This window comes from Pipistrellus kuhlii, unplaced genomic scaffold (assembly GCF_014108245.1).
Source record: "Pipistrellus kuhlii isolate mPipKuh1 unplaced genomic scaffold, mPipKuh1.p scaffold_m20_p_13, whole genome shotgun sequence".
NCBI lineage: Eukaryota > Metazoa > Chordata > Mammalia > Chiroptera > Vespertilionidae > Pipistrellus > Pipistrellus kuhlii.
In genome coordinates this window covers 4,551,223-4,565,657 of record NW_023425438.1, presented here as the reverse complement: position 1 = coordinate 4,565,657, position 14,435 = coordinate 4,551,223, and the positions used below count along the sequence as shown (strand labels likewise).

Here is a 14,435-nt window from a genome sequence, read left to right as displayed (position 1 = left end):
ACGTATATGCTTATTAAGTCATCACACGGTGCACCTTTAAAAATAATCACATGTATAACCTAAATATGTATGATTGGTATTTTTCAATCATACTTCAGGAAAGCTGGGAAAAGAGGAAAATAGTTGGAGTAAGTGGACACTGGGTACCTGGGGGTTAATTATGCTACTCTTTGTATTTTTGTGTATGTTGGAAAGTTTCCACTGTTGAAAAAAATAATTTTCAATTAATAAAAAGGAATCCTGGAATCTTAGACCTAAAAGTGTCTCCATCAAATCCCACCTTGAACCCTTATTTTTCAGGGACGGAAAGACCCCGCAGAACTAAGTGGGCTGCTAGCGAGTAGCAGGACCTCAGCAGGAAGCCAGCACTTCAGTACTCAGTTCAGCGAGTGCTGCTGGTGGGTCATCCTGATACACCCCAGCGAGTGCTGGGTGCTAATGAGGCCGAGTTCTCAGGCTTAGTGATCTGAGCTGATTTCTAGATTACACTTTCCATGGCAGCAGGTTACACCCTCTGGTCTGTGACCCTCTTCCTGCTGTGACAGGACTAATGGAGTGTAGCTGAAACAAGGAACTCATGGCAAATGCTTACATAAACACTCTTCTGTGTGCCTCTTTCATAGTGTCTTTTTCTCTCTGTTAACATGTATGTGCCTGTGTATGTCTGTATCCCTCTAGGAATACAGCCTACTTAAGAGATGTTTACACTCTGCTTCAAGACTAGGGTATACTTTGGAAAGAAGGTAGACATTGATTACCTCGCAGTGGGTAATTCTAAGTTCAGTAGTGACATGAATCTGAATATTTCAGTTACTGCCTTGATTAAAAACATCTATCTCAACAACCTAATATTGAAAGTGAATGAAATGTACAGCAAATACTTGCTCGACTATGAAATATTGTAAAAGATACATTTTTATTGTCTTAAGTAACTTTTTCATATATGCTCAAGGACAGTTTTAGGTTCAATAAAGCAAACATTCGAGCAGAACACGAATAGCAACTTGGAAAGCTGAAAATGGATTCTTGAAGGGCAAGCCTAGATCCGGGCTCTCAGACTTGGGCATGAGACAAAATCCCAGAAGGCGGTCTATTAAAACAGATCACAGCGCACTACCCTGGAGGGTCTTTTTCGTTCGTGGGGGGTGGAACCTGAGAATTTGCATTTCTAACAAGTTCCCAGGAGATGTGGATGCTCTGGTCCTGGGACCATGTTTTCAGAGCCACCGCCATAGACCTTCCCCAGTAAACGCCGGTTTGGAAAACCAGGAGAAGCCACCTGGTGCGTGCCTGAATTTCCGGGAAATGCCTTTAATTCGTGTTTTGAATTGATGTCTTGTTATTTGTAACTTCGGTTTGAGTATGCTTATTGCTTAGGCTGCTGGTGTCCTATTGAGGTAATGACTTAGTAATTAAAGCTTGGGTCCTTTGCTACCTAATGAGAACAGTGCCATCTAGAGGTATTCGCCCAAAGGGCCACCACAGGGCCAAGGAAGCTGTGGTTTCCAGAGGGGGTGAAAGGGTAACTCGTCGCATCAAGGGTTTCTGGACAACCTACTGGGTTGTTATGTGTGGAGCCCCAGAGGTCTACAAAGGAGTGGACCTTTGTAACTTCAGGTTAGTGACGGTCCATCGTGCTCTGAGTAGCCTGAAAGTTCTGGGTCGGGCAGGAGGAGCTCCGGGCCTCCCTAGTACCCCCACTCACCCTTTCATCTATTGTACATGTTGGAGGTTATGCTTGCGAATGCATGCTAGAGTACATTGCTTTGGATAGTCAGGACAGATCTATTATTCATCATCAAGATTATTATTCTAAAGTACAGGTTTTCTGACGTGCAAACCATGGTGTGAAATATATGTCATCATTGAGAGAAAGGACATAAGCTATAACCACACATCAAGTGTTAAAAGTATGTTTTGCTTCATATTAGCACATGTTAGAATTATGAACAGTTGGAAATAATATTCTCGCTGCGCCACATTATCACGCTCATAAATTGAGTATAATTGGGAGAACAGATGTTCACCCATGTCAGAAGGGGGTGACTCAGAAAAAGTGTGAAAAGAAAATTTGAGGAATTAGAAGTATAAGCTCTTTCTGGCTTTGATTTACTGTAGAGTCAGCTTCCTTGATGGCAGATTCATTACCAACTATTTGAAGTCATTTGTTCAAAAAGTATAACATAAAAGCTGGAAATCATGGTGGTTTAGTTTCAGCTGATAAAACAGTATCTGAAAAAGTTACACAGTCTTTCAACTGATGATGAACCCGGGTCGTGCTTATCCAAAGAAACACTAAACCACTCCAGTTCCAGTCCTCAAACCTGAGAGAGAGAGAGGGAGAGAGGGAGAGAGGGAGAGAGCCCAGTGGAGCTTTCTCTCTTGCAAGGACTGTGATTATCAGAGAGACTTGGAGGTGAAGTGGAATGACTAGACGAGCCCATGGCAGAGATAATCAGACAATCAAGTCTCAGAGGCTCACAGTCACTAGCAATAAATAAGGAGGTCTCTAAGTATAATAGGAGGGAGGAGTTAACAAGCAAATTGTTCTGAGCCTCAGGGAAGACAGAAGGAGGAAGCACAGCAGGACTAGGGAGGAGCAATGCCTGCAAGGTCATGTGACCCTGGCCAGATCACTGCCCCTCCAGTCACAATCCTTAGATTTCTTATCAAGTCCACACTCCTTGGGAATGTTCAGTGTCCTCCTTGATCCAGTCTCTGCCTTCCTCTCTAACCTTATTTGTTCTGCCTCTCCCTACAACCCCAGGCAGCCGTGGACATCATAGCTGAATCCAAAATCACACCTAGCACTTTTATGCCTTTTGCTTTTATTATTTTCTAAGTCTCTAATATTGTGTTCTCCTTGCTGAATCAATCCATCTCTCACTATCATTCTCTCTCTTCCCACTACACCCCCATCACTTCCCCCATTGAAATTCCAGATCATTGGTTTTAGTCAAGTTGAAAAGCATTAATTTGATTACCCCACCTTTCACCATCTGTTTGGAGAATAATAATTAAAAACTTATTCTATAAGACATATTTGGAGTTTACCAAGTTTTCTGACTAAGATGGCGATTTTGAGTATAGCGCCTGCCTGCCATTCCCTCTCTGTGTGGCTTGCCTTGAAGGCTAGCAGAATCTCACCAATGTTTGGGTACAAGGAGGTTACAGAATACTTAGGGAGCCGGGGACAGTCGAGGCCTAAACGGCGAGAGTGTACTTTCTCATCAGCTTAGAAAACGCCAGGCACAGCTGTGAAAGGAAGACCTTTGCACCGGTGACCTAAATAAGCGCAAAGAGCTGGAGACAGTGCTCCTCCTCTGCCTCCTGTGGTTAGCAGGAACCTAGATAAAGTCCTTCGGTGCCTTTGTATTCCATTGGGAGTAATGAAGATGTGAATGGTGAGCCGAAACCGGTTTGGCTCAGTGCATAGAGCGGCGGTCTGCGGACTGAGAGGTCCCAGGTTCGATTCCGGTCAAGGGCATGTACCTTGGTTGCGGGCACATCCCCGGTGAGGGGGTGTGCAGGAGGCAGCTGGTCGATGATTCTCTCTCATCGATGTTTCTGGCTATCCTTTTCCCTTCCTCTCTGTGAAAAAAATGAATAAAATATATATATTTTTTTTTAAAGTGAATGGTGGTTTCCCTATAAAATTAATATAGGATAGCAAGGAAAGACATGTCAGCACATTCTTACTTTAAAACTTTTATTTCAAGCCGAAACCGATTTGGCTCAATGGATAAGAGTGTCGGCTTGGGGACTGAAAGGTCCCCGGTTCGATTCCAGTCAAGGGCATGTACCTTGGTTGCGGGCATATCCCCAGTAGGGGGTGTGCAAGAGGCAGGTGATCAATGACTCTCTCTCATTGATGTTTCTAACTCTATCTCTCTCTCTTCCTCTCTGTACAAAATCAATAAAAATATATTTTTAAAAAAATTATTTAAAAAAACTTTTATTTCGAGAAAGTCTTTTAAACTGTAGAGAAGTAGAAACAATTGTATAACAGTCTAAGATTCTGTTATACACTACTCTTCAGATAGTTAACACTGCCCTGATTACATATTTTTGTTAATTAAATACATAATTCTCACCCTGTGCCAGTCACAGAGGATGCAGAGATGAAGAGATGGACCTTGCCTTCAAGGAGCTCACAGCTGAAGAGAGGAAATAAACCAGTTGCGGAAAGAACTATAGTCAAAGAGGAGTACCCGTCAAACGCAAAGGAAGGCTCCTTCCTTTTTCTTGAAGATTAGCTAGATAAAGTTTTAATTAGTCTTGAAGAATCTAGAGGACGGTTCATTTGTGAGAGGAAGAGACTGTGATGGTTAAAAGAAACAGCTTACAGCATCTCCACAGTCTGAGTTCTTCAGGCAAACAGATTATTAACAAAAAAAACAAAAACAAAAAAATGAAGCATGTCATGGGGTTTCTTCGTTGCTTATTGAGGCTATAAATTAGCCTAACCAGTGGTTCTCAGAATGTGGCCCTAGGACCAGCAACTTCAACATCTCCTGGAAACTCATACATGCAGATTCCCAGGCTCCAAACCAGACTTGTTGGACCAGGGACTCTGTGGTGGGGCCCAGCAGTCAACGTTATAACAAATCCTGCAGAGGGTTCTGAGATCCATGGGCTAAACTAATAATAGTATAGGGATATTTGAATATTTATGGAATAGCCATGGAATATTTGAATAGTCTTGGAATATTTGAAAATTCATGGCCTGTGAGGAGAGAGAGACCTAGGTTTGAGTCTCCCCCTCTTACTCAGTAAGTATGTGTCTGTCATTCTATCACCTGATGTTTGTGACCTTTTGTAAAATGAACATACTAATGCTTCCTATGCAGGGTTGTTGTTGAGGTAACCTAAGTAGTGTCTAACATGCTAGCTAGCACACTGTATGCTTTACGTAATTGGTAATTACTGTTACTATTTTATTTAAGAAATATTTTCCCAGTGAATTTATTACTTATTGAATAAAAAACATGCTTATATTTTTGGTTTTAGATCCAAATGCTCAAGAAATTAAGGACATCTATGGACTCCGTGGTCAAGTAGAACATAAGCTAGCTTTCCTGAGAACTCATGTGCCAAAGGAAACCAAGCTGGTGGTCATCGGCCATTCCATAGGCAGCTACATTGCCCTTCAGATTCTGAAGCACGCGCCTGAGCTCCCGGTAAGTGTGCCCAGGAGGCGGCTGTCGGCACCCCGTCGTGCATTTGCACAGGTGCCCTCAGCTTCCCTTTGTCCTTGTGTCTTTTGTTTAATTGACAAATGGAACAGGTAGAGGATACTTGGCAGCTGCCTATATCCTTTTTCCTGTATTACTGTGGGCCTGTGGAAGTGTATGTTCATGCAATTTCCATGTTTGGAAAAATAATGCTGAAGGAGGTAGGAATTTTCCAACCGAATGCCTTTTAATCTAGGTTTATCTGGAGTTCTTGAGTTTGCGTGTAACTTGTTGTCTTTTATGAAAGAATACTTAAGGGCAGTCACTAGGTAAGACTTAGACAAGAATCTATCTTTATTTGGGAGAGTATTTTGCAAATGTTCATGCCTCTTTATAAAAGGAAGAAAATTTATCATCATCACTGATAGGAAAACAGCTGTCTTTATTTATTTAGGCCTAAGTATGAATTCTTATCAGTTCTATAGCGTGTCAGGTTTTTTGAGACACTCATTGATTCATTCATTCATTCATTCATTCAATCAGAAATACTTATTAGGTGCCACTATGTGCCAGAGACACTGGAGACACAACGACCTGTTGAAAGTGCTCAGGAGAGAGTGAACTACAAGAGACTTCAAATGAAAACTTCGTACTGTCACTAACACATACCATTGAAATAACCCATTGAATGGATGCAATTCACAACATAAATTTATTTCTTCATTCAACAAACATCTTCTATAATGATAAAAGCGTAATATGCTAATTAGACTGGACATCCTTCGGGACGAAGCAGGGGCTGCGAGGGAAGCCCGAGTCCCCGGTACCTGCCGGTGGCCAGAGGGAAGCCTGGGTCGGAACGCCTGCTGGCAGCCGCAGGGACGCCCAGGTCCCGGGTGCCTGCTGGGGTCCTGATAGAAGCTCGGGTCCCAAGTGCTGGAGGGGCACCTGGGTCTCGGGTGCCAGAGGGAAGCTGGTGCTTGAATATTTATGGAATCCTGGGGAAGGAAGGACTACTCTTGCATGAATTTCATGCAACAGGCCTCTAGTATTAAATACTTGCCATATATCAAGCCTCGTGCTGTGGTTTGAGAACTTCCCAATGAATGAGGCAGTGTTTGAGGTAAGAGTCTAAAGTCTGAAGGAGGAGACAGACTAAGCCATGGGGGTGATAACCGCTAAGTAACTGCAGGGTGTGTGGGAGCATGAGTGCTGTTGAGCCTGGTCATCAGGAGTCCAGGAAGGAAGTGGTTCCTTCCTTTTGCATGGCTTCTGTTCTCTCCTGTGCCTCCTAACTCCCCTCTATGTCAGGAGGTTACCATTTTTACAAGCCTTGCCACTGAGCGGTTCTGTTTGCACAATTGCTGTGAGCCCTGGCACCACACCAAAGTTCAGATACATCCACAAATGCTTGCTTTGTCATCTCTTGTCAGTGTGACTTTGGTCAGTTTATTGAGTCTCTCTGTACCTCTGTTCTTCATCTGTAAAATGGGGGTAATATGTTCTTTAAAGGATTTTTTGAGGAATGACATAACGAATTAGAAAGGGTGCCTAGAAGTTAAAAGTTTGCTCTAGGTAGTAGTGACTGTTATGGAAATGACCGTGGATTATTAACTCCGTCATTAGGTTCACTGCTGTGTTAGTCATCTACTGCTGTGTACCATCTGCTCCAAAACTTAACCACGTAAAACAGTACATGTTTATTTTCTCAGTTTCTGTGCTTCTAGGACCCATGATTTAGCTGGGTCCTCTGCTCGAGGGCCTTTCATAAGACTTTAATCAGAAAGTCTCATCTGAAAAATCGAGTTGAGAAGGAGCTGCTAACAAGCTCATTTGCCTGGCTGTTGGCTGGACTCTGTTCCTCGAAGGTTGTTACACTGAGGGTCTTGGTTCATTCCTGAGAGCTGGCTGGATGGCACCGTCAGTTTCTTGTCGCATGGAAAGAGCCAGTGTGGGAGGTGAGCCAGAGAAGGAGTGATGGTCCTGTTACTTTTGTGGTCTTCTGTTGGTTAGAAAGAAGCAAACCACTGGGTCCAGCTTTCCCTGAAGAGGAGCGGATCACACTAGAGCATGAACGTTAGAAGGAAAGGATCCCTGGGGGCCGTGTCCCACCACTCCTGCGGTTAGGGTTTCACTCGTGTGGTGTACAATCAAGCATGTAGAAACACCCACATAATTTATTTCCCACTCCAGGAAGTGACTTAGTCCTGTCAAATAAAATGTAGCACATTGATATGAAATATAATTTTCGTTATGAGTTGTTCTGGATGTTTTTAAAGCTTTAAAGACACGTTTAAAAGAGTACTTGCATATTTGGAATAATAATAGCGTTACTGTGTGTGATGGCTAATTTTATGTGTTAACTCACTGGGGTAAGGACACCCAGACAGCTGGTAAAACATACTTCTGAGTTTGTGAGGACGTTCCCGGAGCGGTTATTGTTTGCAGCAGCAGACTGAGAACGGGAGACCCATCCTCACGCGGTGGTCTAGCATCACGCAATCCTTTGAGGGCCGAAAGAGAACAAAAACTCTGAGGAAGGGTGACTTCTTTCTCTCTCACTTCTTGAGCTGGGACATCCACCTTAGGTCATTGCGTCTATGGGTTCTCAAGCCTTCAGACTCCAGGGCTCACACCGGTGGCGGCACCCGTAGTTCTGAAGCCTGATTACACCCCTGGCTTTCATGCTTCTCAGCTTGCAGATGGCAGATTGGCTAATGGCATGAGCCAGTTCCTCCACTAAATCTCTGTATATGTAATACATCTCCACGTTTCTCCTATTGCTTCCACTTCTCTGGAGAATCTTGATGAGTAGCACACTATTATATAAACACTGGGAAGAAACACTCACTTCTGTGCCCTTCCGTTTATTAACTTAACCACAGATCTGTTCTTGGGGTGTTTGCTCCGCCCCCGTTCTGCATGTAGTGCATCATTTCTCTCATGCATCTGTGAGAAGAGTTGTTCTACACATTTGTTCTGAGCCCACCTCCCTGTTTGACTCTCACTCACTGTTGGGAAAGAAGTCCACCTTGAGGTCAGAGTAGCTTCCTAGGACTTCTTCAGCATTAGGACTTTCTGACTCTTGTTCCACCTTCAGGTGCTCTTGCCCTTGTAGGAATAGTAGGGGAAAGGAAGAGAAAACATGAGCTTAACCATAAAGTCTGTTTGTGGACACATAACTCACGCTGTGATTATAGAGTTTTCAGAGAGGCATGTGAAACTGTGTTTTCTTAAGAAGGGTGCATTTTAGAAAATAACTCGTGCAATAAATTGTCCATAAAGGTCACCCGGGGTGGAGGGTAACCATCTGTATGATTTTTTTGTTTTGTTTTGTTATTCAAAAGCTTTATCTGGTTTCAATTAACTACATTGTTGAAGTCCTCCCGCCCACCCCTCTTTAGACACCTGGCCCAGTTAATTTTGGTGGTATGATCCCTGCTGAAGTGTTGAAATTTCAGTGTCTCTAGGCTACTCTAAGACGGCACAGTGCCTGCATGCCTGAAGTTAGCATGACACGCTCCATTTAAGATGCATTTGACAATCAAATAAGTTTGTGTAAGCCAGAGTGTTGCAATCCCTAATCATTTTGCCAAAAATAAGTTAACTGTTATGTTTTATAACATATGAAGTGTGATAATAAGAAACTTGTGTTCCCATCTCTTCTGTTATTTTTACTGGAATATTTGACTCCCATAAGATTTTAAGGACATATGTGTAGTTTAGTAGCTGGTTTACTTGGTTTTATTTTGGTTCACTTCTTCACCATATTTTTGTAACTAATTATAGGAAACTTTGGTCTTAAAATCATTACGAAGAGATTTATTGCACATTTTTAACATAGTCTGTCCTATATTTCAAAATACTAAAAAAAAAAGCTCTTTTAAAAATCTGGTCTTAAAATCTTTTTTCTTTAAGTAAATTTGGTACATAGAATTACAAGAAATTCTTCATATGCTTTGACAGTAAAATCCAGAATAAAGAATTTTTAAAAAGCGTGAGAAACTAGGTAATTAGAGGGCTGTTAAATAGTAGCAGTCGTGACTTAACAATAATAAACACGATTTTAACTCATAAGATCTTAGCACAGAGATGGGCTTTAGAGACGGTCTAGTCCCATCTTCCATTTTATAGATGTTTGGAAAGCGCCTTGCCAGGACTCAGCCATGGCTCTTTCTGACTCCGGGGTGGGGTGTATTATATTAGCTGTGGGTATACGGAGGGTCATAGGGGTGTCGAACTCAATCAGAGAAGGGGCCAAAATCTAAAATCCAGCCTAAATTGCGGGCCGAATGGTTTACTGAACAGTCATAAACTGTCATTGTGATGGAAACGCAGCGGAGTGCAGTGATGACAGCGCAGTGCGGGCCACATTGCAAGGCCTGGCGGGACGGATTTGGCCCGAGGGCCTTGTGTTTGACACATGTGCCTAGCAATTTGGGGCGGGATTAGGGGGTAACATGGAAACAAAGAAGTAGGAGTCCTATCCCTCTATCTAGAATCTTCTCTCAACATCAATCCTTCATATGTTTAAAGTGGACCATCTGATTTTGCCAGTTAATTGTTTGGATAAAGTTCAAGGTTGGAAGTTGAAAGCCCTTGATTCTGAGCTGGGCTCTGCACTGAGTCATGAAGTGAACTTCAGTAATTTCACTTTTATTTTCCTCTAAAAATTTATATAGTATTTAATGATACTACTTCCTCTCCTTCCAGAGGTATCAGGTCCTTCAAAACTAATTTTTTAAATATACTTGGCCTTCCTTTGTGGGGAAGGAAGCACAGTAACATAGAGCTTTCTTTGTCCAGTTGACAAAAATATCTGCTCTCTAAATGCAATTTCCATATTACTTAAACTCACTCCTTTAACCACTATACTGTTTTATCAAATTAGATAAAAATTCCTCTAAGATATATTATTTACTGATCTGCATTCTTCAACAATGCTTATCAATTATGGAGGAATTTGTGATTCAAGGGCATCATTTTGATAGTGTGATTATACTACACAGTAAAATACAACTGCAGGGATTTTGCCTATGTCCTGAAATTTCTTCTCTGAAAGTGCTTCTTAAAAATATATATTTCTTGTGTCTGTTTATTTTATAGTTTTTCTGTCTCCTCCCTTAGTATTATTAAGTGCCACTTCTATTTTCTACTTAGAATTTGTTGCTACTAATTTGCTGTGGGTAAAGGAAACAGATAACAGAATTTTGTCTCAAGTAAGAATGAACAGGTCTTAAATGAAAATATATGTGTAAAACTAACAAAATTAAGTACGTGGATTTGTTATTGTTCAGAACTTTTTTGTCTTTTGTTTCTTTGGGAACCCCACTCATGTTCTTACATACAAGTGTAGAGACTCAAAGTACACAACAGGTACAGCTGAGAAGCTTGGAACACTGTACTGAAAGGGTTAGAATAGCATGTTAGATCACGTAAGTGCCGATTCAAGAGTACATATCACCTACATAAGGGGAAAATTGTGAGTTCAAGTATTCTGCAAATAATGAAATTATTGAGAATGTGCGCTTCACTGTTCCCATGGACCTTCACATCTACAAAGTTAGAGATGCTCCTGAGAACATCCAGTTAGCTTCACTAAGCTGTGTTCTGGAGGGAGGGGGAAGAGTAAGAAGTCATTTACTTGTCAAAATACTGTTGTCAGAGTTGAGTGTAACAAAGGTTAAAGAGAAAGGAAACTATTACCATATTTTTCGGACCATAAGATGCACCGGACCATAAGACGCACCAGTTTTTAGAGAAGGGAAATGAAGAAAAAAAGATTCTGAAACAAATAGTGTCCTAAAATATTTTATATGCATTAAAACCCAACATCACAGTCATAAACACATGTAATCAACCCTGTAAAGTAAACAGCAGCATTTAGAACCATTTTAGAGCCGGGCGAGCACACAGAGACCACACAGAGCCGGGCAAGTAAAAAAAACTTTTTTTTTAAAGTATATGTGTAGGCTATATTTGGACCATAAGACGCAGGGACTTTTTCCCCCCACTTCTGGGGGGGGAAAAGTGCGTCCTATGATCCGAAAAATACGGTAGTTCTGGAAGGTCACTGGTGATGACTTCAAAGAGAGCATTTTTAGTGAACTAATGAGAGGAGGTCGCAGGTGATAAATAGGTAGTTATCCAGGAATTGGCCAGTAATGAAGAGAAGACAAAATGACAGGGAAGAAGCTGGTCAGGAGAATATGTTTGTCCTTAGGTGGGGGATAATTTAACACATGCTGAGGCAAGTAGCCAATGCAGAGAGAGATATTGGAACATTTGTTGGAGCTCATTTCCTTCTGTTTGTCTGTTAAGCACGCTTGAAAACTAGGAAACTTGAATTTTTCTTAATCTTGGACTGCATCCTTGCAAAAGTTTTTTTTCACCTTATACTTGGTTCTTCATTTGAATCTAAAAGCCTAAAACAGTGTTTAAATTTGGTGCATTGCCATTACTAACAATGATAACCAACATTCATTTGAAATTTACAAAACATATTCCCATGTAACAAGGTCATTTAATAACCCGATTTTCCTATTTCACAGATAAGGAGACAAGCTCCATGGAGTTATGTGTCTAACCCACGTGTCAGTTAGCTAGTAAAGGGCAGAACCAAGACTCTGCATTCTGTTTCCTAACCCTCCATTATCTGCTTGTAAGTGGAGTATTAGTTAGGAGGGTTATGGTTCTAGATGGCTACAATAAGTTACCCTGACAGACCACCAATATCTATTTGACCTAAACCTAAGATTTCTACTGTTATTCTTTAATATTTGAGTTCTTCAAATACAAGGAGTGGGGATGGGGGAGGAATTCCCTGGGAAGTAGGGAATGCTTTCAGGGAGAAATATGGACATGTGAGAGCGATCTGGAGCAGAGAAGATAAAAGGGAGTCGGTACTGAGGCATGGGCCGAGGGCAGTGATTGACCTCAGAAGACGGTGCTCAGAATCCTAGAACTGAGCTGCGGGCAGAAGGGGAGTGTGAAGGGAACTGCAGTATTCTGCGAAACAGTGCATAGTGGTTCCATGCTATTCTGGAAATAGTGCGTTGTGCCCACCTGGCCCATTACTGACCCCTGGCGTGTGGAAACCACAGGTATCGGGTAATCAACAGCCAACTACGCGCTCTGGTTCGTGCAAGGCTCTCGGTTTCAGAAAACAATGAATCCCCTCCACTGAGGAAAGTTTGTACTGAGCATGATAAAGTGCTGTTCGATCACTCGTGGACTTGTTTCAAGATAGAGTTATGTTTATGAGAGTGCGCACACATTATCTTTTCTGAACCACCCAGGAGACTGCCTTGCTGAAAACTAGACACATGGAAAGTTTCAACTTTTCAACTTCAGCCATTTTTAGTTATCTGCGTGTTCTTTAAAAATCCTGAAATTGCTTTCAAAGTGGAAAAATTGTGTGGGCTTTTTTCATCTTTTCATAACTCAGAGAACGATTTAATATATTTTTCTCAAAGTTTGAGAGAGAAAAAAATCACCTTTGGGCTGAAACCAAGCATGGAAAATTTCACCACAAAGGGCTAATTTTTTGGAAGGCTGCAAGAAAGTGAAAACAGGGGTTTATAATAGAACATTCTTCATGCATGTTAATACTTAGTGCTTTATCTAATGCGTTTCATCTGAGAATTTCTGAACACTCTTCAGATTTAAATATTGAATCACTTGAGTGTTTGTGTATTCGTGATACTGTCAGATGTGGAAAATTCCCCTCATCCTCTCACAGGTCCAGGACATGGGGAGTTCGTGAGATGAGATTAAAGGGACAGGTAGGGCGAAGGAAGTGAAGCAGCCGCTAGCCAGAGAAACCTTACATTTACTGCCTGAACACGCTGTCACCGCCTGCCTCTTCTTGGCCCGGGAGTAGCTGTGGGTAGTTGTGAATAGGCTGGAATGGGTGACAACGAGGCTCTCCTGCAGCTGGCTAAGCCAGAAGTTCTTAAGGTGGCATCCGCATCCCTGGGGAACTTGTTAGACATGCAGGGTAGTGGGCCCCACCCTGACCTACTGTATCGAAAACTTTAGGGCCGAGATCACCAATCGGTGTTTTTGACTATTGCTGCCAGGGATTCTGATGGCTGCTCAAGTTTGAGGACCACCAAGGCTGGGCTCTCCAAAGGCTTGGAACACGGGACGTACTGAGATCAGCGGACAGTTAAATCTGTCCTGATCCTTCCGGAACATGTCAGTTCTGGCTCTGATCGTCCATTGGAAGGAGGAGGATGCCAATCAAGTCCTCTCAAGGAGGGTTCGTGTATTCTGGCTCTTTCCACCCATGACCACCTCTCCAAGCGCAGCGACCCCTAGAGTAAAGGTGCTGACATGCGCTTGTTCAGGGAAACAGCACTACCAAGATGTACTTTCTCGTTTCTTTGATTTACCACCGTTCAACCTGGATGGGACCATAGGTTTCATTTTCATTTCTTTGGAGTCTTACGTGCTGAGATTTAAACAGCAAAGGTAACAGAGGTGTGTCAGCAGAAGTTGGGTTAAGCCCTGAGCTTTTGTGCACAGGTTCTCAGTCTGGTGTTTGGCCTCCTGCATCCCAGCAAGCTCTGGTATCTGCTATCATCTTCAGGCCCCGAGGTAGCCGTATATGTGGCAGTGTGACAGATTTTCAGAATATTCTTCTCGGGATGGAAATCACCAGTCTGTTATAGGAGGGCCTTTAGCTGATCACTGGTGCCCTAGTGCGTTGTAAGGATGGGGAGCTCAGGCATGGCCATAGAGAGTGTAAGGAATTTAAAGGTATATTCAGCTGTCGCCCACCTTACTGAAGCACAAATATAGCTATCTGAACTACTCTAGATGGAAATGAGACTTCTCCTTTTTTAATGGGTCGTTTAAAATTTGTATTATGAAAAATTTCAAGCCAAAAAATAAAAAGTGTGTAATGAATCTTCAGATACCCATTTTCCAGATTAATATACTTACTAATATTTTATTACTTTTACCTCATTTTTTTCTTAAATAGTTTCTGGTAAATTATAGCCCTAGCTGGTTTGGGTCTGCAGATAAGAGCATTGGCCTGCTGACCAAAGGGTCCCGGGTTCGATTCTATACCTTGGTTGCAGGCTCTTCCCAGGTCTGGACCCTGGTTGGGGTACGTATTTCACATCAATGTTTCTCTCCCTCTCTCTTCCCCTCTCTCTCTAAAAGATCAATGGAAATATATCCAGTGAGGATTAATAAATAAATAAATAAAGCCCTCAATATTTCACCCTTAAATAATTCAGTGTGCATCTT

The 14,435-nt window shown here is 42.1% G+C and overlaps 1 protein-coding gene across 3 annotated transcripts in view; it reads left to right on the top strand.

Annotated features, from left to right (window-relative positions):
• LDAH (lipid droplet associated hydrolase) overlaps nt 1-14,435 on the top strand; it is a 69,645-nt gene that overhangs the window by 14,395 nt on the left and 40,815 nt on the right. For all 3 annotated transcript variants that reach the window (XR_006741374.1, XM_036434695.2, XM_036434697.2), the window contains exon 4: nt 5,011-5,180. Coding sequence is in view for 2 of the 3 variants with exons in the window: in XM_036434695.2 (XP_036290588.1) it covers nt 5,011-5,180 (170 nt within the window). In the remaining variant the exon portion in view is untranslated. The remainder of the gene's footprint in view (nt 1-5,010; nt 5,181-14,435) is intronic.